The sequence below is a fragment of the Delphinus delphis genome, chromosome 7 (genome assembly GCF_949987515.2).
Source record: "Delphinus delphis chromosome 7, mDelDel1.2, whole genome shotgun sequence".
NCBI lineage: Eukaryota > Metazoa > Chordata > Mammalia > Artiodactyla > Delphinidae > Delphinus > Delphinus delphis.
Genome location: NC_082689.1, coordinates 72092661 through 72120128, shown reverse-complemented (window position 1 = coordinate 72120128; position 27468 = coordinate 72092661). Strand labels below are relative to the sequence as shown.

Sequence of the window (27468 nt, the reverse complement as noted above, 5' to 3'; positions counted from 1 at the left end):
GACCCCTCACATGGGGTCCTGCCCATAGCTCTGTTCTCCTCAGCGCACGCCCAGCCCTTTGAGGGCGCAAGAAGGAGCACGTTGTACGTGCTTCACGTAATTCGGTGTGTAAGAGGGTCTGTCCAAAATGTGAACATTCTCAGCACACTTTGCAAGTGACAGCTGGTCAAAGCTGCGATCCCCTGAGAGATTTTTGGCACAAAGTCGGTTTGAAACATGATTTATGTCATCCATAGTTTAGGAAATTGTTTTTATTTATAGCACACATAATTCCTCAAAGGATTTGAAGAGGCTTACTTGAATTAATACATATAAGAAGAGGGGAAGAAGTCAGGAATTGGACATGAGGAAGAGCAGGGATATCCCTGCCATAATGTCCTGAATGTTTACTAGGTTGAGCTACTGTTTTGGCCGTAGGATGCTGTGTGACCAGGGTTAGAAGGAAACATAGTCATTACAGATTATTCTTACTGTCTGTGGGAGAAAGCTTAACAGCTCTTCAGGAGAAGAAAAGTGCTTTCTAGTACCCTTGTTCTAAAACAACGTTCATGGTCTGTTTGATTAGTTGGATATTTTTTAAAAGGAGACTTCTTAGGGGCAGAAGTGTGAGAATTAAGAACTCAGATTCCAGCCAGACTCCCTGACTTCAAATCCTATCTTCCCTCCCACTAGCTGTGTGACCTTAGGTGAGTTGTTCAACTTCTCTGGACCATATTTTCCTCATCTGCAAAACCAGGATGAGTGGTACTTGCCTTGTAAAAGTTAGGGGGGGGGGTGTGTGTGTGTGTATTTTTTCTTTTTAAGATTTTTGATATGGACCATTTTTAAAGTCTTTATTGAATTTGTGACAGTATTGCTTCTGTTTTATATTTTGGTTTTTTGGCCCCAAGGCATGTGATGTGGGATCTTAGCTCCCCAACCAGGGATCGAACCTGCACCCCTCCCTCATTGGAAGGCAAAGTCTTAACCACTGGACCACCAGGGAAATCCCAGAAGTTAGTTGTATATTAAATTTATGAATTTGAAGGGCCATGAAGCATCATGTAGGAAGCAGTTTACGAGTGTCAGAATATATTATTAAAATATGTCAGGATCTTCGTCTTTTGCTTGTGAGAAGAGGTAAGCTCAAGGTCCTTCTGTTCTGCCGTCTTGTCCAGTAATCTCACATTGCACTGTTTTCTTATCCTTCTTTAAAAGTTCTCAAGGCCTAGGACCCTTAGAATCACAAAGCATATCATTGAAAGAGACTAATAAGCTTATGGTATAGGTGCAGATAGTTGAGGACCAAAGACATTTAATTATTTCATCAAGGTTTCACAGTGAATGGGTGGCAGAACCAGGACCCAAACTCTCAGATAACCAGGATCTTCCTATTTCTGATTGAGAGCATGCCTCCAGGTTCTTTCAGCTGCTTGGGTTTAATTTCTAACTGACACTGAATCAGCTTTATGATTCAGGGCAAATGATGTGACTCAGTTCCTTCATCTCAATAAAATGGACATCATAATCTTCTAATTCGAAGGATTCTTGTCAAGCTTAAGTAAGAATTTACCCATAGTCTTTTTTTGTGTGTGTGTGTGGTACGCGGGCCTCTCACTGTTGCGGCCCCTCCCGCTGCGGAGCACAGGCTCCAGACGCGCAGGCTCAGCGGCCATGGCTCACGGGCCCAGCTGCTCTGCGGCATGTGGGATCTTCCCGGACCGGGGCACGAACCCGTGTCCCCTGCATCGGCAGGCGGACTCTCAACCACTGCGCCACCAGGGAAGCCCTCACCCATAGTCTTTTGCCCAGAGCTCGGCAGCTCTAAGTGTTCAACAGATACGATATGCTGCAAAGGTTGTGATGAGCTGATTGTTAATATTAATTATTGTAATTATGCTATACCTTTGGTCTTGATAGAGCATTGAAATGAATGCTTAAGTGACAGAATCTTAGTTACTTTGCAATTCCTTTATGGATTTGAAGGATGGAAAAGAATTTTGGTCACATGGGAAGTCCCATTTCGTGGCAATGACACATCTTATTTCTATAAAAAAATTCCTTGGTGATTGGAGGTTCATATTTAAGCTGTGTACAGAGACTGGCAGCATGGTTTTACTCTAGAACTGGTCACATGCCAGGGGTGTCTTGGTTCCTCAGGTTTGGTTTCTGCCTTGCTTTGTAAGTAGTCCATCGGGAAATGGGCTGGTTTGGTGCGGGCATCTTTATGTGTGGTTTGGTTGCCGCCTGTTGCCTTGTCAACAGAGATTCCCTCTCCTTGACCCCAGCCCGGCCTGCAGCTGCAGGCCCTCCTGGGAGACTTAATGCCAAGTGCAGAACGAGGAGGCAGGGTCAGAACAATAAGGAAGGTGTTCCAAGCAGCCACTGGTGAGCTTCAGAGAGCTTTTGGGGCAGAGCCGGCTTCCTGTTCGCAAGGTCACCCTCCCAGCACGGGTGTCAAGGCTGGGGGTGCTGGAGGCTCCTGGGGGTTCGTCTCCCGGTGCAATGGCATTTTTCAGTGAGAGCAATCTTTGTTGTGTTTTATTTTATCCTTTGCATTGTTGAGGATTCAGATCTTTGCGGAGATGAAGAATTTATAGCTGTTGGGGAGTTTGTTCTTCTAATGGAAGCCCTCCCCTCCTTCAGCCAGGAAGGAAATACTTAACAAAGCAAGGCTATGATACTGGACTTTCATAAATCTCAGCCCTGTCCATAGAAGGGGGAGGGGGGGGAGGTATTGCCTGACTTCCCAGGGCGAGGACAGGGCACTGCTTTCATTCAGAGGCCTTTGGGACCAGCCTCTCTGAGTGGCAGCCCTGCCCAGACCCAAAGGGCAGCAAAGCAAAACACAGGCCGACTAGCCTCTGGGGTGACAACTCCTCGAGAGGTCATTTGTTAAGTGCAGGGCGAGGGGCTGCCATTCCCAAAGAGGTTTAAAAAATTATAGAATCCCAAATTGCATTTCAGCATTTAGATAAAATAGCTGAGAATTCCCCAGCATTCCACGTGCACTTTTACCTTTGTTCTCCTCCGGCCCGGGTTCTGTCTTCACTGCCTTTGTCGCATCTAATGGTTTCCATCTTGGTCGCAACCAGATGACATGTATGAGACCCCTGCTGCTTATCACGATTCATTTCCACCCATTTTTATAAAAGACGGGAAGAGCCAGCATGTCAGGAAATAAATCACACCAGGGAACACACGTATGGAAGCAAAGCCGGGCCACGCTGCCCACGACCCGGGCCGCCGTCTCAGCCGGCGGGAAGCGCGCTTCTGCGGGCGCGCACTGTTCTGGCTCGCATGCTCAGCTGGGGCCTGGGGGTGTGGGCTGGCTCGTCACTGTGTGGTGTCTGAAAAGGTCACTGTCCAGAAGCAGGGACCGCCTGCGTGTGCTCTGACCTGTCGCCCTTTTCTGTAAGTCGGGAGAGAAGGATGTGGGCAGAGGGGGTGACACTCCATTGTTGAAGCCCCCAGGCCTGCCGGCCTGGCCCAGGAACACACCCCTGTGTGTCTGAGGGACAGACCTGCCATCAAATACCACAAACAGCCCTGCTCATGGAATGACTGTGTTCCAGGCAGGTTGCCCTTGAGCTTTTGTAAATCACATCCCTGCCCAGAGAACTTTAGTTCTTAAAAGATTCCTGCAAATGAGCCATTTTACCAGGAATCATCTCTCACTGATGCTTTCAGTGAGGATTTCGTATTGTTGAGGGTCAGTTGGGTTTTCTTAAAATGAACATCCGCCAGGACCAACGTACTCATGCTCTGAAGACAGAAGACAGTATGGCCGAGGTAAAATGAATCAGAAAATGACACATGCCTTCGTGGGAATTTAATTACAGAAATGCCATCTTGTTGAGGATTTTGCAGCAGAAGAAATTATGTTCAGTTTGAGTCCTACGAAGCGCCGTGAGCTCAGGCTGACTCTGAGAGCCCCCGTTTCCTACCAGGTCTTCTTTCTCCTTCCTCTCTGAATTCCGCTGGCCGGAAGCCACGGCTTTGCCCTGCTGCCAGGCGCTCTCTCCTGTCCGGCCCCTCCCCCTTCTCCGGCCAGGCAGAGTGCGCTGACCCTTGTTAGGGGCCGCTGGTCTGCTCGGAGGACAGCCTTTTCAGCAGAATAACTGGAATTCCTGAGCAGAGTTCTGCTGGTTTTGTTTGTTTGAGCATCTGGTTGACTGTTCTTCAGCCTGGCTTGTTTCCGAATATGGTATCCTTAACTCCCCGTGCTGCTAGAACTTGAGATACACCCGTAGCCTCAGGGGTCCTGAGTGACGGCAACAAAAAGATTCCCTCTGAGTAGAAAAAGGAGAACACAGGTCCTGTTGTTTGGGGCATCGGGGTGAAAGCGAGAGCCTCACTAGGAAGGTGTGATCCATTTTAGGCCGGCTGTGTGAGACTCCCAGCCTGTGCTGATAGGCGCTTCACCATCTCAGAAGAAGGCTAATCACCAGAAGTGCAGCCGGGTCGGGGCTGGAAGGGAGAAGGGAATCCAGCCCTGTCTCGGGGCCTGGGCGGTGCTCCCCTCCGACTGTCAGCTGTTCTAACTTCTGGCTCCTCTGGCACCTCCTTCAAACACGGGGCCCTATTTTTAGTGCCGGGCTGTCACTTTTGATGTGCTGTTGCAAAAAAAAAAAAAAAAAAAAAATCAGTGGCAGCTGCAACAGAAATCCTGACTTAAAGGCCCCATTTATAATGCGGATGAAACCTGTTTACCAAATAAAAGAGACTTGAGCTTATTACGTCCACGGTGTCCTGCCTGCGCCTGGCCACGTCCCCGCCTGCAGCGCCAGTGCCCGCGCCGTGCCACAGGCCGCTCCCGGCAGAGGAGGGGCTCCCTAATTGCAGGAAGGATGCCAGGGAGCCCCAGGCCCAGGGAGTGGCTCAGCGTCCAGAGCTTCCATCTCACAAAGCCCCCGCTTGCAGGGACATGGTGTTCGACCCATCCAGACAGTGTAAAGAAAAGCGCCCCAAGGCCCACGTTACCTCAGAATCGTCAACATTCACACCGTGGCAGGAACAGACCGTGACGGGCATGCCCGGCCCAGGACCAGGACCCACTAGTGTAGAAGCTCACAGGACAGACGGGATCACTTGGCCACCGATGTCCAGACATTTGGGGTATGGGAACTCCCACCTCCAGCCCAGTGCATCCGTCTATAAACCGATATCCGTACTAGTCTGTTTACGGTATTTATTTGTAAGTTATTTACAAGTTTAGATGTGCGATGGGTGACAACGATCCTGTCTGTGTAACACGGATAGGAATGGCACCCGTGGTCGAGACCCGAGACAGCTTCCACTCCCCGTCTGTGGTTTTTACTGGTTGCCCTGTCTTGAGAAAATCAGTAAAGCGGTTGGCGACTTCTTTGTCCCTGAGAGGGAGCTGAGGTCCAGGTGTCATGTTTACATCCTTTGGGTGTGTGCGGTCCTGGGAGGTAAACCATGGTCGGCCGACAGAGCTGGAGTAGGCATGGTGTCTGTCCTGAGAGGGGGTCTGGAGAGGACACAGAGAAGCTGCATTGCTGAGCCCCTGGCTCCCCGTCTCAGCGACGCCGGGAGACCCAGGGTTCCCAGCGACGCCGGCCCTGTCCTCCCGGAAAGGGGGCCATTGTGGGCCTGTCCTGAGACCGCCCAGCAGTGCTCTCAGTTCTGAGCTATTGCCCTGTGTGTTCTTCTGTGTTTTGCTTCCTGGAATCTCTGTTAAATTTGGGAGGCGGACCCGTTGCACTGCATTTAGCCGTGTGGTGTTTATTTGGTGGCCGTGTAGTGTTTGCACCATGACCTGTGGCCGGCTGTCCACAGCCAGCTGGGCTGCTCCAGCTCAGGCTGTTACAAGCACGCCTCCCCGTGTGCTCCAGGGGCACGTCCGGGCACCCATCTACACCTGGGTTGCTGCGTGGAAGGATGTGTACGTCCTCAACCAGCAGCGAGTCCCATTTCTCAATTACTTGGACTGCTAGTGAGGTTGGGCGCTTTTCATAAGTTCGTTGGCCTTTGGACTTCACCTTTTGTGAAGGATCTATTCCTGTGCCTTCCTGGTTTTCATACTGAGATGTCTGACTGATTTGGAGGGACGCTTACTTTATTCAGGAAGCCAGAAGTTTGAGGTGTGAGGTTGTATGTAGAGATGGAGTCGCCCTAGGACTAGAGCCAGGCCGCAGCGTCAGGCTCCACCCTCTCCTTCCCCCTCTGTGTTGTAGACACTCCCAACTGCGGTGTCTCTGTCTCCCCCCCTCGCCCCTTCCTGTCCTCTGCTGAAGAGCTTTGTCCTGGCCTGGGGCTGTCCCTGCAACCTGCCGCTGTCCTTCCCTCTAGACAGGGGTTCATGCCATGGCAGAGCCCCTCTTCTAACTAAACCCGTCTTTCTGCCTCCCCAGCCCCCACTAGGAGTCATGCCTTGGGGGTGGGGAGGCGCAGTCACTGCTGTGAGGGTGTCCTGAGGACTCTTGGCCTGCATTCGTTCCCTTCACACCGTGCTCGTTTTGTCCTCGGCTGACCTTCCCGCAGCACCTCTGCTGCCAGCTACAGCTCCCTGCCTCAGGATCACACTGGGCTGTTCGCCCGGGCACTCAAGGCCCTCCACAGCCTAATTGTCCTTTTGTTCCTTTGCTGACATTCTTAACCCAGGATCTGGACTTGTTACAGACATTCTAAGCTCCCTGAAGGCAGGAAGGATGTGATATGCTCTCACTGCCTTAGCAATCGTTAGCTCTTGTTGATTGAAATGTGTGACTTTAGGGTAAGAAGCTGGTCTTGACAGTAATACTGATCTTTGTGTTTGTGTGGCCCTATATTCTCATTGTCTCTTACTGTGAAAAAAGACAACAATAAAACAAACGCTTAGTGGCTCCCGAATCTGCGTTTGGGCCAGGCTTGTAGGGACGGCTCATCTCTGCTCTCACAGCTCTAGCTGGTGTGGCCTGACTGTGTCTGGGGACCCCTTTCCAGGATGGCACACACGCACGTAGTTGACAGTGTTGCTGGCTGGCTGCTAGGATGTTGGCCACGCCCAGCTTCTCCCAGTGGGTCTCACCTCAGGGCTGCTTGGGCTTCCTCACAGCGTGGCAGCTGGTTCCAAGGAGCGCTCAAGGAAGTGGAAGTTGCCCACCTCAGGGCCTGGGCCCATGCACTGGCACGGCATCATGTCTGCTCTGTTCTGTTGGTCAAAGGTATCACAGAGGGACTTCCCCTAGTGGTCCAGTGGTAAATAATCCGCCTTCCAACGCAGGGGACGCAGGTTCAATTCCTAGTCGGGGAGCTAAGAACCCACATGCCGCAGAGCAACTAAGCCCGTGCACCACAACTGCTGTGCCCATGCGCCTCAACTAGAGAGCCTGTGTGCTGCAAACTACAGAGCCCACACACTCTGGAGCCTGTGGGCCACAGCTTACAGAGTCCATGCGCTCTGGAGCCCGCACGCCACAACTAGAGAGAGAAAACCCACACGCCACAACTAGAGAGAAGCCGGCATGCCACAACGAAGAGCCTGCGTGCCACAACGAAAGGTTCTGCGAGCCGCAACTAAGACCCGATACAGCCAAAAAAAATTTTTTTTAAAAAGAAAGAAAGAAAAAGGTGTCACAGAGCCTGCCCAGATTCAAGGGGGGCAGGATACGTGGTCCCCCTCCTCTCAGTGGGAGGAGCGTGAGAGAGTCTGTGGCCACCTTTAGCCACTACCATGTGGCCATCATACTAACAGACCCCTCCCCCTGTGACTTCCCTCTAGCCCTGACGGCCGCTGCAGGACGAGGCAAGCTGGAGGTCTGCGAGCTGCTGCTGGAGCGTGGAGCTGCTGCGTCTCGGACTAACAGGAGAGGGGTCCCTCCGTTGTTTTGTGCGGCACGCCAGGGGCATTGGCAGGTACCCGGGGGACCCCGAGTGCTTCAGAAACAGTGAATGGGATCGAGATCGCTACTGCCCGTCTCCCCTGCTGGGCCCTGTCTTTTCCACATTCTTGGCTTCTGCTTGTGCTGTGAGCACTGCTGTATCAAGGCAGACATTTGACAGGCTAGCACAGTCAGCCACATTGGCTGGTAACTGGGAGCAAGGCCGGTAGCCAGGTCAGAGACCCACAGCTGCTTCCCCGTAACCGGGGAGGGGAAATGGAGTGGGTGCACCCCATCCCGACAGCAGAAGACTTGCTGTAACACAGCGGCTGCTGTGGTTGTGCAACCCACTTGTCCAGCAGGCTTGGGAGAAGAGTGGCCTTGTTGTGCTCCTTGGGAGGGGAAGCCTTTTCCCTCTGGTCCTGCACTGTGATTCAGGCTGGTTTCTTTTTACAAGGAGCGACGCATCATTGCTTTTAGTCTAATTAAGGGAGCAAGGGGTCCTTGATAGCAGTGGTTCAGTCATTTATTCCTTCATTTTGTAAACAGTGACCATGTATCTACCCCATGGCTGGCACCAGGTTACACACAGCTGCAAACAGACAGATGGATTTCCGCATCATGTCCATTATAGAAGGAATTTTCTAGACCCAAGTTCACAGCGTGGAGTCGCAACCCTTCCGGTTCCTGCTAGCTCTGCTGGCAGGAGCTGTGAGGGTGCCCCACCGAGATTCTGGCTTTTCTCCTTCCCGTTTCTAAGAGCTTGGTTTGTGCCGGCCACTCCCTGCCTATCTCACGAGTCCTTGAGATGCCCTGGCTAATAATCCTCTCTCCTGTTCTCCGTGTTCCCTAAGTCGTGGGGGAGTCTGGAGACATACGTTAGTGTGTCAGGAACAAGAGAGCAGTGGGAACATGCCACCTTCTGCTGTGGTGGCAATAAAACAAGCACGGTGCCAGAGGGAGAGAGGCTGGACCACAACCCCCTGGGCAGAGCAGTTCCCTCCAGGATGGTCATTGTAAGAGACCCCTCTCTGGGTTTTTTTTCCCCTTCTCACCATGTACTGTTTAAAGGCATAACTTGGAGGCTGAAACTCTCCTCCAGGAAGCTTTGCTAAAAATCACCTGCTATGAAGGTCCCCCAGTCCTAAGCCTCAGGAAGCAGACTGCTGAGGGGGGAGGGTGGGTGAGTGTTTTCGCATCCATTGCCCGTGCCGCGTCCGCCTGCTGCAGGAACGTGGTGTCAGCACCGCCATGGGGCCGTGGCTGTCGTGCCTTCCCTTCAGTTCTGCTCAGCTACCCCACGTGCCCTGTAGTGGCTGTCGTGTCATCACTTGACTGTGCTTGGAATCCTCCCTTCTCCAAATTTCTGCCTTGTGTGTGCAAGTTTTACAGACATAGTAATGAATCAGGCTTGTTAAAGAGAAGATATATTTGGAAGAAGAGTCTGTTCGAAGGAATACAGTAGAAAGATTTTACAGGCCCCATGGATCACACGACTTACAGGGGTTTTTAAAAAGAGGAGAGTCCTTTCCTTACTCTGAAAGGTGGAAAAACCATCCCGAGTAGAGAGCACGTGATTCAAGGGGCAGCAGGAAGCGTGTAATCCCGAGTGTTTCTTTCAGATCGTTAGGTTGCTGTTGGACCGTGGCTGTGACGTGAACCTAAGTGACAAGCAGGGCCGGACGCCCCTCATGGTGGCTGCTTGTGAAGGGCACTTGAGCACCGTGGAATTTCTCCTTTCGAAAGGTAGCCGCACTGTCCCCCCCTGCGTGGGACTCTCTTGGAGGGACAAGGACGAGAGCTTTGGCAGACTCGTTCAGTACTTTCTGATTTCGTTTTTTTGTTTTTTTTGTTGTTGTCTTTGTTTTGTTTTTGAAAAAATCTTTTTGTTTAGTGTTCTTGTCATGGAAATTTTTTAACTTGCACACAAATAGGGGGAATAGGGATACATCCCACGTACCCTTTACTCAGCTGCAGCAGGGATGATCATTTCACCCTTGGCTTCAGATGCTGTTTAGGCCAGGCCCCTGCGGGTGTGAAAGGGTCTGCCTCTGGCCTTGTCTTTCCACGGTCACGTTCTGTGAATGGGCTTGTCTTTCAGGTGCCGCCCTTTCTTCTCTGGACAAAGAGGGTCTGTCGGCATTAAGCTGGGCTTGTCTGAAAGGGCACAGGGCTGTGGTCCAGTTCCTGGTGGAGGAAGGAGCTAAGATCGACCAGACGGACAAGAACGGCCGCAGCCCCCTGGACCTGGCCGCCTTCTATGGCGATGCGGAGACCGTAGGTACCGCGGCGGCCACGCTCCCCACCTGTGCCAGGCGGACTGGGCCGCGTGGAGACTCGGGAGCTGAGCCATCCCCCAGTGTGCATGACGCTGGCCCCGTGTGGCCGGGGCATACGTGTGTGCTGTGGGGTGGCTTTCGTTTTCCTCTAATTCTGTGGCACGCAGTCTGTTCCAGACCTGGGGTAAAGATTTTAATAGACTCCAAAGGCTTAAAATTCCATGATTACAAACTGCACGCACATACATGAATATGTGTACACACGTGCATATGTCGTTTCATTTTCTTACAATTTCCATGTAAATAGAATGCCTGTGTAGATCATTTAAAAATCACTTTTATATGTGAGAAATTACTCATCAAATAATCAGTTGGTTTGTTTTTAAATTGATGCGGCTTTGTCTAGAAATAACAGAAAATGCTTTGGGCCCTGTCTTTATCTCTTTGCCAAAGGCCCAAGTCTAACTGAGGAAGGAAGGGATAAAACCTTAATAAACTAAAAACCACAAGATGTCTTTCAGGGCAAAAACCACCTTGTCAGTGTCCATATCCCAGGCACCAAGCAGGTGCTGGAGGAATGTTCATCTCTCCTTGAGAATTATCATTTATGAATCGTTACGTGTATCTAAGGTGAGGATTAGCTAGACAGACGGGTACTGTATTGCTGGGGGCTGTGGACCTCGGAGCAGAAGCCATCCCCACCCTGCACGTCTGTGCCTGATGGTTTTACAAGGCAGTGAGGTTACAGTTAAATAGTTTCAATTTCCTGGACATTATACTCTGTACTTAAATGTCGATTTTCAGAAACAGCTCTTTAACTAAACCTCGCATCTCCACGCTTTTCTCTTTCAGCTTATGTTACATTACCAGATCCTGTCGTTTATCAACATTAGGGAAGAGTGAAGGATCTTAGCATTCTAAGCGTCATTTAAAAAAAGTCTTGGTAAAAACACGTAACATAAAATTTACCGTCATAACCATTCCTAGGTGAAGAGTTCAGTAGTGTTACCTACATTTCACATCGTTGTGCAGCCAAAGTCCAGGCTTTTTTTGTCTTGTAAAACTGAAACTGCACCCGTTAAACAGTTACCTCGTTACCCAACCCCGCTCCCGGCAAACACCTTTCTACTTTGCGTCTCTGTGAATGACAGCTCTAGGTCCCTGAACACAAGTGGAATCGTACAAGATTGTTGTTTTGTGACTGACTTATTTCACTTGGCATAATGTCTTCTGGGTTCATTCATGTTATAGCATACGTCAGGATGTCCTTTTTTTTAAGGCTGAATAATGTTCCATTTATGTGTTTACCACATTTTGTTAATCCATTCATCCATCATTGGGCACTTGGGTTGCTTCCACCTCTTGGCTATTATGAGTAGTGCTGTTGCGAACACGGGTGTGCAAATATCTCTTCGAGAGCCTGAAGATTTTTCGAGATCTAGCCATTCTTTTGGATAGATACCCAGATGTAGGATTGCTCAATCGAGGGGTAATTCTATTTTTAATTTTTTGAGGAAGCTTCATGCTGTGTCCGTAGTGGGTGCATCATTTTACATTCTCACCAAAAGTGCACATGGCTACCTGTTTCTCCACACCCTCTCCAGCACTTATTTTCTGTTTTGTTCTTTTCTTTGACAGCAGCCATCCTAACAGTTAATAGCTTGTTGTTTTGATTTGCAGTTCCCTAGTGATGATGAGCATCTTCTGACATGCTTATTGGCTATTTTTATGTCACCTTTGGAAAAATATCTATTCAGATCCTTTGCCTATTTTTTTTTTTTTTTTTTTGCGGTACGCGGGCCTCTCACCATCGTGGCCTCGCCCGTTGCGGAGCACAGGCTCCGGACGCGCAGGCTCAGTGGCCATGGCTCACGGGCCCAGCCGCTCCGTGGCATGTGGGATCTTCCCGGACCGGGGCATGAACCTGTGTCCCCTGCATCGGCAGGCGGACTCTCAACCACTGCGCCGCCGGGGAAGCCCCTTTGCCTATTTTTTAAGTTTTATTGAAGTATAGTTGATTTACAGTGTGTTAATTTCTGCTATACAGCAAATCGACTCAGTTACACACACATATATATATATATGTATATATATATGTTCTTTTTCATATTCTTTTCCATTACGGATTATCACAGCCTTTGCCTATTTTTAAATTGGGTTTTTGAGGTTTTGTTGAGTTGTAGGAGTTCTTTATATATTCTGGATATTAATCCCTCTAGTGTCATTTTGAACAGCTGGTGGACTGATAGGATCTACTAGATCCACGTGAGAATCTAAGCAGGCTACAGACTTTTCCAGTGAATAGAGCAATTTTAGTGGCCAGCATGGTTTTCCCTGTTGTTCTCTGTTTAGTCTAAGTGACAGCTGTTTGATCACATCACGGCAGTCTTTGTACCATGGTCTCACAGTTGCCACCTTTACAGTGCCCATATTCAGGTCTCTTTCCTAAGCCCTAAAGTGAGTTATAACCGGGTCCAGTTGACCCTGGTCCTTCCAGCTTCTGTACCCAGGCTGTGTGGGTCTGAGTGTCTCTGAAGAGTCATTGCCATAACCTGCCAGCACGCTGGAGCTATGGCAGAAGCCTGCCTCCTGAGTAACTGGAGATGAAAAGGTGACTGTGTCTCATCTCTGTGGCCTGGGAAGTGGGGTGAGACAGACAGGCGATAGCGTGCGTGTACTGTCTGTGGTCTGTGGGTGCACAGACACACGTCCCGCCCTGGGAACATCCACCTGCCTGTCTCATTGCCAACATCAAAATCACTTTAGCAGAGTGGGTGTGAGCTGTGGATTGCAGCTCCTCTGCTCTGTTCTATGTCAACTTCATTTCCCTTCTGAGATCCCGTTAGGCCAGAGCGTCTGAGACCAGAGTGAAGCTAAGACCGCCAGCTCCTACACCAGCTGCAGCGTCGGGCAAGGTGAGGGCTCCTGCTACCCGCGCCCTCAGGTCCTGTGTCTCCCTTTTGCAGGTGCTGTACCTGGTCGACAAGGGGGCCGTGATCGAGCACGTGGACCACAGCGGCATGCGGCCCTTGGACAGAGCCATCGGTTGTCGAAACACATCTGTAGTGATTACACTGCTGAGAAAAGGAGCCAAGTTAGGTCAGTAAACTCTGCAGTTCACCAGCGAGAGGGAGGGTAGCTTCAGATTTTAGAGTACGCGAGGGGCCGTACCCACCTGCTCCTGGGTTAAGAAGTAAGATGTCAGGCGTGTGGAGACTTTTTTTGTCCCTCTCTAAGGCTCAGTTAATCACAGTCATTCAGAGTGTGTAAAAGACTCATATTATTACAGCCCACGTGGGCAGAAAGCAGAGGCCAGTGTTGAAGGACAGCCCAGCCCTGGGAAGCCACAGCGGGAGCAGTTCCGGGGGCCTCTGTGGGGAGGGCCCGAGGGCGGGTGGGCAGGAGCTGGAGGGCCGTTGTAATGACCCACGAGTGCGAGGACTGCTGTTCGGGAGGGGCGGCTAGTCCTCTGGGAAGGGCAGCGGCAACCCTAGCACAGGTTCTGGGAGGGAGAGCTCTCGGGGCTTACTGGAGACGAGATGGGGTGACTTGAGGGTAATGTCAGGGACCGGAGCTCTGAGGAGGTTGGAACATGGCCCAGGGTTCAGAGTGCGGGGAAGAGTGCCCCATACGGCACTGTCTTTTCTGGTCTCACGCCAGACCTTTGGCTGCCAGCAGTTCTGGGGAGGGGACTGCGATGAAGGTGGTGAAATGACATTATTAAGCAGCTCATGGTATCAGGAGCTATTCTGAGCAGTTGCATGTTTTAACTTATCTCATCCTCACCTACCCTGTAAGTAGGGAATGATGAAAGCATCATGTTACAGAGGAGGAACCCCAGGCCTGAAGATGGTGAATAGCTCCCCTGAGGTCATAGTGAGCGGCAGGTCACCTTGAACCTGAGTCCGACTCCTGAGGCCATGCCCTTAAGCGTTGCTCCCCGTGCGTGTTTGGAAGAGGCTTACACAGAGGTGGTGGCTGTGCCGTCAGCTGGGAGAGAAGGAGACACAGGCGGGAGCAGGGAGGCCGAGGGCGGGGATGGTGGGAGGAGGGCAGCAGGGCCAGAGCTGGCGTCTCAGAGTGGATTTGGTGGTGACTCTGCAGCGAGTGTGAGAGATGCTGAGAAGCCTCACCTCCACCTGCGCGTGGTCCTGACAGCACTGCAGGGAACTGAAGAGATGATTGGGAAGCAAATCCCCGTAGAAAGGAGGGGTGGCTCATGGCTGCGCTGATGCTTGCGTGTCCCAGTACTCTTGTCCCCCCAAGTGACAGGGTGTGCGGGGTGCAACTCCCTGCTAAGTGCTCCCTTCCCTTCGCTGTATTGTCACGCAGGACAATACACCTGCAGGACACGCTGCAGTGTCCTCTGCAGCTGGGTTCTCTGCTGTTTGTGGGCTTAGCTGTGACGGGGCCACGGAAGCATTGAGCTCCTTTGCTCCAGGCCCACTGGAATGTCTCTGAACGCATGTTTATTTTGCAGGAAATGCTGCTTGGGCGATGGCTACTTCCAAACCTGATATTCTGATTATACTTTTACAGAAATTGATGGAGGAAGGAAACTTGATGTACAAAGTAAGTGGTGTCGCCCTTTTCTTGTGATCCTGTAAACAACCTATGAGCAGCCTCTTAGTTTGCGGTGTAATGGATGTAGCTGTGCTACTGCCCAGAATGCATATAGCTCAGCTAATAGAAGTTCTGGGAAGTGCTAACCTAGCCTTGTGCCCAGGATTTGATATCCTCACAGCAGAATCTTCAGTGTGGAAAGCACTCCTCTTTGTGTTTGAGAGCCATTATTTCTGAACGAATCCTTGGGGCTGTAACTGTGACTTACAGCCTGAAGCCTTGATACGAAGGCAGAGGTGCTTCTTGTTTAACAGGCAAATCCTACAGGAAATTCCTTGGTGCTTGGAATCGTGAGACATGGGAAAGGAACACTCAGGAGACATTTTCAGAAGAAAAGAATCATGAAATCTCCCAAGCCTTTATTATCTTAATTTTAATGTCTGTAAGCTTCTGGAATTTGAAACTGTTTCTGGAGAGATTTTTACTTAAAATAGTCCAGTAGTAGATAACACTCAGTTACTCAGGAGGTGGAATTAATTTCTTTTTCTCATTTTCCCTTAGAAATGGAAAGACAATTTAAAGATTAGTAAATTTGATTTTAAAGTAAAAATGTTCAAACTAACACATGCAGTTTAGATCAGAGGGCAGTACACTTCATCTGGAAAGAGCCAGGTAGTAACCATGTCAGGCTTTGCTCTGTGGTCCCTGCCACAGCCCTCTAGCTTTGCTCTTGTGGCACAGACGCAGACAAGATAACACACAGACAAATGAGCCAGGCCGTGTCCCAGTCAAACTGTGTTTGTAGAAACAGGTGTCAGGCCGGGTTTGGCCCGGAAACCGTAGTTTGCCAACCCCGAGTTTAGAGAGATGCTCAGGCCATTTCCATAGATCATTTTTCTTTCCAGGTCTGTGATTAGACAGAATTAAAAGATGATGAAAACAGAAAACTACATCATGACCATTTTAATCCTTTCTGGCATGAAGCTGCTGTACTTTCTATGTTTTAGTTTTTCCTTTTCTTTTTTAATAACAACAAATAAATGGGCATATAGTATGACCCAGCAGGGTTCCTGGCCTGGAATCAGTTTGAAATTGAGTTCAGAGTGTGTATCGTTGTGGCTTTGAAGTGGTTTTAATATGAATTTTGGTAGGCAATTATTAGCCATTTTCGACAGACTTCATACCTGCTGTGCAACAGAACCAACAGAGCAAATGGATTTCTTTAGCCTTGAAAATGACGTGCAGTGCTGTGCTAAGTTTTAAAGCCCGTGCTTTAGTTCCTCTTAAAAGAAAAATTATCATTCTACAGCAGCTCTAGGTTTATCCACAAGACTCTGCTTTAGGGACGGCGTGGTTTCTCCATTTGATTTCTGTTACACTCTGCATTAAAGTATCTTTAGATGAGAGATCATTCATGAAATGGTTGTCACAAATATGTAACAGAGAAGATAATCTGATGTTTTAATTAAGATTGATGGTTATGGGTTTGGCAATTTACAGATCCCTTCCTGTAAACCCAGCTCTGGTTGCAGACGCCTAGGCGGACAGTGAAGCTGCGTGTCCAGGCCAGTCAGTGGACTGGTTCTGGCCGTGGCCTGTCCTCATCAGGATCTTTATCCATCTTGGAGCCTCTGGAAACGATAAATTTCTCTGATTTTTGAATCCTAGAAGGGGAAGATGAAAGAGGCAGCCCAGAGGTACCAGTATGCCTTAAGGAAGTTTCCTCGAGAAGGATTCGGAGAGGACATGAGACCGTTCAATGATCTAAGGATTTCCCTCTATCTCAATTTGTCTCGCTGCCGAAGAAAAACAAATGTAAGCCGGGCCCCTTATTCCAGTCCTTTAGCTGTTCTCACGGTGGTGAAGGCCTGCCCTTCTACAGACCAAATCATGAGACCTCCTGTCTGGTTTGTTTGCACTTTTCTGTGAACCTGGCGCATGGGGAGCTGCTTGTCTGGGGTGACCATCATTAGATCACAGCACCACCCACCTCCCAAGGTGTTGAGAGAGTGCACATGGACGTAGTTTCTCTGCCTCAGTGATGACGAGCACATGCAAACTGCTCCTCCACCGCTGCCCAACTGCACGCTGCCAGCACGAGTGGCTGTCCCCAGATTCAGAAGGCAAGGGCATCATTGTAAAGTTCACCACAAATGTGTTATAATCAGCTTAGTGTTATTATGTTTGCTCAGAGGGTAAGCCAGGAACTGGTCAATTTGTAATTAATTGTAGTTAACTCACAGTTAACTTGTAACTAGTAACTAGATTTGTTTCAGTACCACTTTCTTTGTTTTTCTTTTTTAAACCTCATCCCCCCTCCACCAAATCTGTGACCTGCCTGCTTCTATGCCCACGGACTCTGCCCACCTTCCTGCTGCAGGTGCTGCAGTGTCCGGGCCCCTCTGAGGCTCCCCCTCCCCCCAAGGGCGGGCTCCCATCAGCCCTCACCTCTGCTGCGCTGCTTCCACCACCATTCTCCCTCTCGAGTCACTGACTCCTGAGTCACCGATTTTTGCTTCTCTGTGGGATTCTTCTTGTAAGAACATTAATAAGCTATAACTGTCTCCTAACTTCACAACAAGAAAACCAACTTACCTTCCCCTTCATCTCGCTCCAAATGTGTCCCACTTCTCTACTAACCTCTAGAGCAAAACTCTTATTAAAAGGTTGCCTGTAATCATGTTTCAGTGCTGCTTCTGACTTGTGTATTTAAATATTGATACCAGGACTTCGGCATGGCAGAAGAATTTGCTTCCAAGGCTCTCGAGTTGAAACCAAAGTCCTATGAAGCCTTTTATGCCAGAGCGAGAGCAAAGAGGAGCAGCAGGTACCATCTGGGGTTAGATATGTGACTGTGACTAGAGAAGCCTGCTTATCTTTCTCTGACATCAAAGCTGCTGCTTTGACTTTGGGGGCTTCTGATGCACGAGCATCACTCAGTGCCTCTCCTCCCTTGTAATACTGAACAGCTAGCTTCCAGAAGGCGCAGCAGTGGCTGTCATTAGCAATGGCTAAACTTTTCATTTTCTCCAGACATCTCAGTAACTCTCCCCACAGTTGACATCTGCAACGTAAAGTTCCTAGCTTAGTCCATGTTACCAGTGAGACCGCCAACTAGAGACGCCGGGAGGCGGCGGCGGGGAGGCTGGGTGGAGTCCATAGGTCTTGAGTTGCAGGTGGACGTGGTGAGAGGGATGGGGAAGGTGACGTTAAGAGGATTCTGACCCCCACTGCTTTCTGCCTGCGCTCACCCCAGCCCAGTGGTCTTTATAGAGACAGCAGGGCCCCGGAGCCGCTCAGGTCTGGGTTAGAGTTCAGCGTTGCCACTTAGCCGAGGAACTCTAAGCTAGTTCCGTGGGGTCCGTCCACACCATGACTGTGCAGCACTCACTCAGCTACCTTCTCTTTTCTTTTAGCAGAGCTGCTTTATGAACAGTTACGTTCAGAGCTTGTTCTTACGTGGCCTGTAATTATTATCGTCTCTTTTAATATAAAGGCAGTTCACGGCCGCTCTGGCTGACTTGCGGGAAGCCGTGAAGCTCTGTCCCACCAACCAGGAGATCAGGAGGCTCCTGGCGCGCGTAGAAGAGGAATGCAGGCAGCTCCAGAGGAGCCAGCAGCAGAAGCAGCAGTGCCCGCCGCCAGCGCCCCCCGCCGACTCGGACCACGAGGAGGACGCCCCGACCCCCGGCCTGAACGACGGCTTTCACCTCGAGGAGGCTGAAGAGGAGGAGACTTCTCCACAGGAAGAATCCGTTCCCCTCGCTCCCAGGCCCCAGCCGCCCTCCTCTGCCCCCTCCCCATACATCCGAAACCTTCAAGAAGGGCTCCAGTCCAAAATGAGGCCGCTATCGCCACAGAATCGGCTGGGGGTGAGCAAGCCCCCGAGGGAGCCGGTCGCTCAGCCGGGGCTGAGGGTGCAGCCCACCAAGCAGGCGCAGATCGTGAAAACCAGCCAGCACCTGGGTTCTGGGCAAGCTGGCCTGAGAAATGCTAGCTCGAAAACGCAGGTCTCTTCGCAGAATCCTCCCCCGAGTCCCATGCCTGGAAGACTCTCTGCCACCCCCGCCGCCGGAAGCAGAAACCAGCATCTGGAGGGAACAGGCACCTTCCCTGCGGGAGCAGCTTCTAGCCACTCGGGAGATCGGCTGGGGCCCAGCCCCAGCGTCCAGCTGCAGCCCAGTGAGGGTGACGCTGCGTATCCTCTACCGAGTAAGATAAAAACTGCAGAGAGGCTTCTGTCTCGTGCCACCGTGGCTGTGGACGTAGCCCCTCTAAAGCCAGGCGGGCCAGTGAGCTGCAGCGACGTGCGACACCCGGCTTCCCTCACCAGCTCAGGCTCTTCCGGTTCTCCGTCAAGCAGCATCAAGATGTCAAGTTCAACCAGTAGTTTGGCTTCAAGCAGCAGTTTTTCAGAGGGCTTCAAGGTCCAAGGACCAGATGCTCGAATGAAAGACAGGGTTGGTAGCCAGGTTCCGAGTGGCCCAGCTGAGCACAGGCCGCGCAGTACTCCGTTCATGGGCATCATGGACAAGACAGCGAGGTTCCAGCAGCAGAGCCACCCTCCCAGCTGCGCCTGGCACTGCACGGTGCCAGAGGGGCTGCCGACGAACATGCCTTCCGCGGCTGGCCTGCAGGCCGCAAGCTCTGAGAAGCCCTCTCTCAAGCAAGCAGGAGGATACAGTAGCCAAGCCAAAACCCGTTCTGTGTCTACTCTGGGTGGAGGGGTCCACAACGGGGCCCAGGGGAAGGAGCTAGAAGAAAAGAAGTGCCAAATTCCAGTCCACTGCCAAGACAGCCGGGTAACTAAGACGGTTTCTCACGCGTATCAGGAAGGTCTCTCTAAACAGCAGTCTCACATCAGCAGTGAAGCCCACAGGAGTCACCTCCCTTCAGCAAAACCAAAGCAATCATTCATAGAATCAAACGTGTGAGCCGTGAGGGAGACCCACGTGTGGTATTTGGAAAACGGTGTGCTGGCTCCTGGTAGTCATTAAATGGTGGTTTGTGAGAAAAATTACTCTTTAGTCACATATTTATTTTTCCCTTGGGGGTGGATCAGATGCCATTGATATGTTGAAAATGTGGGATTAAATTTCTTTGATAGATAGAAGTCACCAGAAATAAGAATGCTAACCAGAATTGAAAACTACAACTAGTTATGCCTGTTAAGTTAAAAATTGAAGACAGCCAAGAAGACATTAACTCATGCTTCTCTCTTTTGAAATTATTTGGTTTTTATCACTTTTCTCCTAGCCTTTGCTATGTGGTAAGATCATATTATTTCTTAGATAATGTAAATGTCTAGTGATAAGTTTAGCTCATGACATAATATCCAGGTGATATGTTCTGGAAAAGATGGAATTTTCAAGTTACAGTTCCAATGAGTCATATCTTAATTTATATATATATGCACGTACACATAGAGTTGACTGTTGAACAACATGGGACTTAGGGGCGCCCATCCCCTGTACGGTCAAAAATGTACAGTGTAGCTTTTAGTCGGCCCTGTGGAGGGTTCCACATCCTCGTATTCAACCAGCCGTGGATCATGTAGTATGTACTGACCGGGGAAAAAAAAATCCATGTATAGGTGGACCTGCACAATTCAAACCTTTGTTGTTCAGGGGTCAGTGTGTATGTGCACGTGTATATATATATATGAAAGACCTGAGTAATTTCTAGCTGAATGTGACGATACGTGTTATATGGGTCACTTTTTTTTTTTTAAGCAAAATATAAGAACATCCAAGTATTGTTCCCTTTATAGCAGTTCCCTTAAAAAGATTAAACACCTATTTCTGTGTTATGGTTCCTTTTTTTGGAACTATATTCCCGCTTCAAGGTGTTTTTAATATTTGGAAACAGTATAAACCATTTGGAATCATGATTGGTGGTTAAGTTGAATTTGGGCTAAAATACTAAGAATACAGCATTCTCGGTGACATGTAAATTCGCTCTCAGTTGGTCCCCAAACGGCTTTTATCAATGATAGCACTCCTGGAACAAACCTTCCAAGGTCCTCTAATGACAATATTTAATTCGGATACTTAAGGTGTGGTTGGTTATTGCTTTCGTTTTATTATAGTCATTACTTTATAGCCACATGTTGTATATATCATGTAGCCAAGTTGTATTCAGACTTGTAAATATAACTATTTCAAGTAGTTAATCTTAAAGTCATATATTTGCATGTTCTTTTTAAGCTTCGTCCATGCTGGTTATTGCACTGAACGATAATATATATGGCATGTTAACAGTATACCAGTAACAGCACTTTATCTCATTTATATGAACACCTCTGAGGTGCTACTTAAGTCCAAACTGATGTATTATTCATTTGTAAAGATAAGGTACAGGAGTGAACCTTGATTTTAAAGGTATTTTTATAAGAAAATGGTGTGCTATTGGAGGATGTTAAAATACTAGTTTGAGAGAGGTGGTGGGAGTGTATTTGTTTTGTATGTTGGGATGTGAAATTTATTTTCTAGAATTGGAGAGAAGGAAGTTCTATATTTACAGAATGTTTTAAAAACGAATAGTTGTAATGAAGTCCCTGTGAGCATCATTATGGTTTTGTACGAATAGGACTCTTCTGGTGTCATTCTCCATTTGTTCCTGAGTGTGTACAGAGTACTTTGTACAGCTTTGTCAGTCTTTTTTAGAGGCGTCTCATGAGTTCTGCTATAACTACTATGGCTTATTTATTGTTTATTGTTTTCTTTAATATTTGTGGAAGTCTTACTCTTTTGTTATGTAGTTTTGTTTCTGCACAACTACTGTACTTTTCCATATGGAATAAAGACAATTAATAGAATTTGTTTTGCATTAAATGAAACAATGGCTGCGTAGAGAAGATCCTGATGTCAGCTATCTGCCTTGCTTAAATCCGGAGTGATTTTATCCTAAAGAAGTGGAAAGCCTGTTTCTCAGTAATACTACAAATACATATTTAATGTTATTTAATAATTTCAGAACAAGGGTAATGGCTTCCAGAAATCCCAAAACATTCCAGGGTCAAAATTAGTCTTTTTGCCTGAAATGAGAAGAACGCATGAAGAGCATTCTGTACTTCTCTGTTGGGAAATCCTGGAGCACGGTTTTAGTGGCAACAGTGCATCTTCAATATTTAACTCCCACTTTGGCGATACATACACTGAACACTGTGCCAGCGTGAAAGTTTGTTCTTCATATTTCTATTATCTTTGAGTTAAAAGTGTTTGTCTTTATAACCACATTATTTCAGTTTCAAAGTAGTATGAATGAGTGTGAACATTAAACTGTTGTATTGTGATAAAATCCTGATGTGGAATCTTAAGCCTAAGCAACTTCAGGTTATTGTGTGGTTACTGCTATTACTAGCAAGGCCAAGTAAAGTATTTTCAGTCACTCTTGAAAGCTATATATTTAAACTAAAGGTAAAAAACAAAAAACTGGGTAGGAGGGGAAAACTCTATTAATAGATCATTCTTATTGGATGACTTCTGTGATGCTGCCAGTGTGACTATTAGAATGTATTATACATTACATTATGATTTTGATAGATTCTTAGTAAAGGTATTTGGTCCAGTTACCCCAGGAAGTGCAGTCTCCTTGGGATGCTACTGGTCAGTGCTGAGGACCGGGCAGTGGGCAGGTAGGTGACGGCTGCTCCTGCCTAGTCCTGCACGGATGGTGGTCCCCAAGAGTGCAGAGGGGCCGTGTGGTGTCCTTTCCTATGGGTGAGTTTGGGTTTGGTTTATTTAGTTTGTTTGCTTGTGTTTGTGGGAAGGAGTAGTAGCTCCGCTTTGGTTTGTTTGTATATAAAAACAGATGCACTTTCACTTTTGTAAATTGGCATCTTAGTTTTCAGCCACTTAACAAGAAACTATCCTAGTGAAACGTAAAAAAGAAAATCACCTTCTTTAACACATTTAGCAAATAACCAACATTTACTGTTTTCTATCAATGACTTTAGGGATTTTCAGTAATTTTTATGTGAAAACCAGCCAGCCTTCTTTGGAAAATAAGTCTATTTTATCAAAACAAAAGATATCTGGTCCAATGGTGGGCTCTGTCAATCTTACCCAGTCTTTTGTTAGAATTATGTTAGCATACTTCCTCTATAGAATACAATAGAAAAACACCTTCTAGAACATGCTCCCATCTTTTGGTCCTCATGAGTAAGAATGTGCGCGGCATGTGTAGTATGAAAAAAAAAATACTCTTCTAGAATCACGTATTGTGAATCCCAGCTGTGACACAAAGGAAATAAAATTCAGTAATACATTAGGATGACAGAAATTTTACAAAGCAGCGATTACAAAGAACAGGTTTTTGGAGATTCCTGTGGTAGCTTTCCACCCTTCTGTGAACATACAGCATATTAGCTATAAGTTTATAAAACACTAGAAAAGGCTGACGGAATAAATACTTACACTGATTTTTCCCTTTTATTTCTGTGTTTTCAAATTTCAGAACGACGACAGTGAGGATTTCGGGGGTAAGCACAGAGTCTTGGTCCCTGCCTGCCCTTAGAGTTTAGTTCTAACAAGCTTTCCCACTAATGGCTTCCATTCTGGTAAACAACTTGTGAGACAAATGGAGAGTCAACACAACCTCAGCTTTCCGAACTTGAAGTTTTCTTCTGAATGTTTATCAGGGTGTTGTATTAGCTATCGGCCTGTTGTGTAAAAATGTATAGTCACCTTAGCTTAAACTATTATGTGAGAACTTTTAAGAATTCTAAATTGTAAAGGGAGGCTAGTTTGCCACTTTATATGTTTCAGCAAAGTCAGCTTGATGTATCTGTGATAATTTATTCCATCTAACTTGTACCTAGGTTTGGACAATGGGGGAAAAATCATTACTACCTTGCAAACTTAGAATCTAACAAAATTGCTCATTAAACACGTTAAAGTGATTTTCTCAATTTAGTCATAAACAAATCTACAATTGTTTTGCTAAAAATTCTCTTTAGAAGGATTCCAAAGAGTTATCAAATGAACAGTTATTAACTAGGATTTATCTGTTATATTCTAGATCATTCCAATCTTTGGTTATAATGGAATATGATCTATAACAAGAATAAATTTGAGCATGGCAAATTTAAAGTTGTAAAACTTTACTTCTCTACAGGTTAAGCTTTTTTTTCACTAGTATAAAAAGGCTTTTGTAGTAAAAATAGAAAAGATGTTATATGTGTTACTTAGTTCCTATGTTTTTAAGAATGAAAATAGCCAGTAAATAGTTTTTATAGGTAACTAAGTTTAAGAAGTTTACCTTTCTCCTTCTGTTTTGCTTTTAATAATGTCTGATTAGTATCTACCTTTAAATCATTCAAATGAAATCACAGAAAATATAAATAATGCAATATAAAATAGTTTTATTTTTGATGTGTCTCCAGCCATCGATCAATGGCCATTTTCAGAGTCCTATTTGGTATAAGTACCACTGAAGGAAGAACAAGATTTGTCATGGGACTTGTACGTTTCTTTTTGCTGATCCAATTTTCCATTGCTTCCTTTTCGTATGAATAGCCATCTAAAAACAAAACAAAACCACATACACAAATTATTTGCAATGTAGGAAAGGGAAGTTAGGATTACTAAAATGGGTACAAAAACTCCATTGCCAAGGCCTTTACTGTAATTTAAGTGGTAGTCTTGTCTAGCACCACTGCTCCCCAAATATTTCTGCAGCAACATCCTAAATTCTACCATTTAAGATGCATTAAGATTGCACAAATTACCTCGAACAGTGTCAAAAAACTGAAAAAAGGACTGTCAAAAATTCAGATGTAGCACAAAGGAAGAAAGGAAACGAGCCAGGTAGAGGAAAGTGGTAGTGAAGCTACAGTGCCCTGCTAGTGCTGTCAGCTATGTGTCAGATAATGTGGCTAAAGATGGGAGCAAAAAGCTCTGGGGATGACAAGGCAAAACTTTCCAACATGTTGAAAAGTCAGGGAAACAGATACCAAGAGATTATAGAGCTCACCCCACTAAGGACTTGACAGTAAAGGGATTTACTATGCCAAAAAAAAAAAAAAAAAATTCATTGGCTAAGGTTTTTCATACCATATTCTTACAAACTTTTTTGCATGTGTTAAGGTTGGAGGTTTTGCTTCACTTTCTTTCTCTTAAACTTAAAATCTTAGTTCCTGATTACATTTACACATTAACCTATTTCTTTTAATCTGCAATGCATACAACTGTTTCAAACTAACAACGCCAATACATTACTAATGTAAGACTGTGAAAGATTTTTTTCTGGCTCTTTCTGTCACCAAGATAGATCCACTAGGGTTGTCTAATTGAAATCCTGTGTTTGACAATCACTTGAAAAAAAAATTTCTGATTATGTTACTGGACATATAATGTGGTCCATTTGCTTCCCTTTTTATCCTCCCAATTTTTAGAGACTGGTTTGTTTTTCATGATGTATTTTAACATTTAAATGGTTTCAAAGTAAAAACTATAAAAAGTCACATTAAGAGTTTCTCCAACCCACGTTCTCTCCCTTCCCATATCGGTAACCATGTATGTTAGTTTGTTTACCCTTTCCTTTTGAAAATATAAGCAAATGTATGTGTACAGACACAGTGCATATACATTCTTACATAAAAGTTAGCATGCTCCACACTATTCTGTACCTGGTTGGTTGGTTTTTTACTTAACTATACATTGCTTTTTTATTCCCCCACAGTACTCCCCTGTATGGATGTATTGATGGACATCTGGGTTATTTCCAGTACCTTTTTACAAATAGTGCTGCAGTGAACAGTGAGTGCTATCATTTGGGGGGAGATTCTAGCAGTAGGACTGCTGCATCAGAGAAAATGTATACAATTTTGTTAGAAATGCTAGTACTTCCACAGGAATTCTACCATTTTTTTTCCCACTAGCAATGGCATTTAGAGTACCTGAATCTTCCCCAGAGCCCAACCAAGAGAATGTGCTGTCAAACTGAGTTTTTACCAGTCTCTCATGAGCAATGGTATAGTGGTATAGTTTTATTTTATTATGAGGGAGCTAGAACATTTCTTTGTATGTTTGAGCCATTTGCTTTTCATTTTCCTGTAAACTGACCATATTTTTGGCTCACTGTTCTATTAGACTGTTCTTTTATTTCAGAAGATTTATTTTTGAGATGTAACTGACAAAAGTTTCAGGGGTGCAACATGATTTTTGCTTTTCTTTCTCCAGATTGCTTTGGTTATTTGGAATCTTGTGGTTTCATACAAATCTTAGGATTGTTTTTTTCTGTGAAAAATGCCATTGTGATTTCGATAGAGATTGCATTAAATCTGTAGATTGCTTGGGTAGTGTGGACATTTTAACAATATTCTTATCAATGAGCACAGAATATCTTTCCATTTATTTGTGTCTTCTTCAGTTACCTTAATGTCTTGTAGTTTTCAGTGTACCGATCTCTTACTTCCTGAGTTAAATTCCTAGGTATTTTATTCTTCTTGATGCAATTGCAAATGGGATTGTTTTCTTAATTTCTCTTTCTGCTAGCTTGTTACTAGTATACAGAAACACCACTGATATTTATATATCAATTTTTGTTAACCTGCAACTTTATCGAATTGTTTGATTAGTTATAATAGTTTTTTGGTGGGCTTTATAGGGTTTTCTATATATATTACATCATATGCAATAGAGACAAGTTTTACTTCTTTTCCAATTTGGATGCCTTTTCTTTTTCTTGCCAAAATGCTCTGGCTAGGACTTCCAATGCTATGTTGAATCAAAGTGGTGAGAGTCTGCATCCTTGTCTTGTTCCAGATCTTTGGAGGGAGAGATTTCAGCTTTTCACGATCGAGTATGATATGAGCTGTGGGCTTGTCATATATGGCCTTTATGATGTTGAGGTAATGCTCTCTATGCCTGCTTTATTGAAAGTTTTTTTAATCATACATGGATATTAAATTTTGGCAAATGCTCTTCTGCATCTATTGAGATGGTCATATGATTTTTATCCTTCATTTTGTCAATGTGATATATCACACTGATTGATTTACAGATGCTGAATAATCCTTGCATCCATGGAATAAACCCCACTTGACCATGGTGTACGATCCTTTTAATGTGTTGTTGAATTTGGTTTGCTGATATTTTGTTGAGGATTTTTGCATCTATGGTTATCAATGATATTGGCCTGTAATCTTCTTTTCTTGTGGTGTCCTCGTCTGGTTTTCTTAAGAGTAATACTGGCTTGTAAAATGAGTTTGTAAGTGGTCCTTCCTCTTCTGTTGTTTGAAAGAGTTTGAGAAGGATTGATATTAATTTTTTTAATGTTTATTTCATCCATGGAATATGAACATTTTTCAATTTTTATACTAACTTCTTTTGGATTTTGAGTCCAGGTTAGGAAGTATCCCTATTTACAGGTTATCAAGGAGTTTATCTACATTTTCTTCTGGGACTTGTAAAGGTTTCATTTTTTATATGTCTAATTCATTTGGAATTAATTTAGATGTGTAGTATGACAGATGAAGCCAGTTTTATCCTTTTCCATATGACTACTTAGTTGTCAGAATACCCCTTTTTTAAATTCCTTATTTTTCCCACTGATTTAAAATTTCATGTTTATCATTCACTAAATTTCCAAATGTACTTGGATCAATTTCTGGATTTTTAAGAATTATTTTCCATTAGTCTGTCTATTCATGTGCCAATCTCACACTGTATACTTTATAGAGACTTTATAACATGTTCTAATATCTGGTAGGGCTCTTTGTTTTTTATAATCTAGGTTATTTGTTGTGTGTTCTTTCCAATGGAACCTAATAATCACCTTCTGTATTTCTAGGAAAAAGCCTAATAGTGACATCTTGC

At 46.1% G+C, this 27468-nt stretch overlaps 2 protein-coding genes across 11 annotated transcripts in view; one reads left to right on the top strand and one right to left on the bottom strand.

Annotated features, from left to right (window-relative positions):
• The window catches only part of TANC1 (tetratricopeptide repeat, ankyrin repeat and coiled-coil containing 1), a 229378-nt gene extending 207236 nt beyond the window's left edge, over nucleotides 1-22142 (top strand). For all 5 annotated transcript variants that reach the window (XM_060016745.1, XM_060016743.1, XM_060016742.1 and 2 more), the window contains 8 exons: nucleotides 7706-7839; nucleotides 9428-9551; nucleotides 9907-10082; nucleotides 13051-13183; nucleotides 14565-14656; nucleotides 16316-16462; nucleotides 17374-17474; nucleotides 18144-22142. In XM_060016745.1, coding sequence (XP_059872728.1) covers nucleotides 7706-7839; nucleotides 9428-9551; nucleotides 9907-10082; nucleotides 13051-13183; nucleotides 14565-14656; nucleotides 16316-16462; nucleotides 17374-17474; nucleotides 18144-19581 — 2345 coding nt within the window. In that variant the 3' untranslated portion in view covers nucleotides 19582-22142. The remainder of the gene's footprint in view (nucleotides 1-7705; nucleotides 7840-9427; nucleotides 9552-9906; nucleotides 10083-13050; nucleotides 13184-14564; nucleotides 14657-16315; nucleotides 16463-17373; nucleotides 17475-18143) is intronic.
• Nucleotides 22143-23721: 1579 nt separating this feature from the next.
• Nucleotides 23722-27468, bottom strand: part of WDSUB1 (WD repeat, sterile alpha motif and U-box domain containing 1) — an 83257-nt gene continuing 79510 nt past the window's right edge. For 4 of the 6 annotated variants that reach the window (XM_060016736.1, XM_060016735.1, XM_060016738.1 and 1 more), the window contains exon 11: nucleotides 23722-24169. In XM_060016736.1, the coding sequence (XP_059872719.1) occupies nucleotides 24012-24169 (158 nt within the window). In that variant the 3' untranslated portion in view covers nucleotides 23722-24011. The remainder of the gene's footprint in view (nucleotides 24170-27468) is intronic. The other 2 variants (XM_060016739.1, XR_011246545.1) reach the window with 2 other exon arrangements.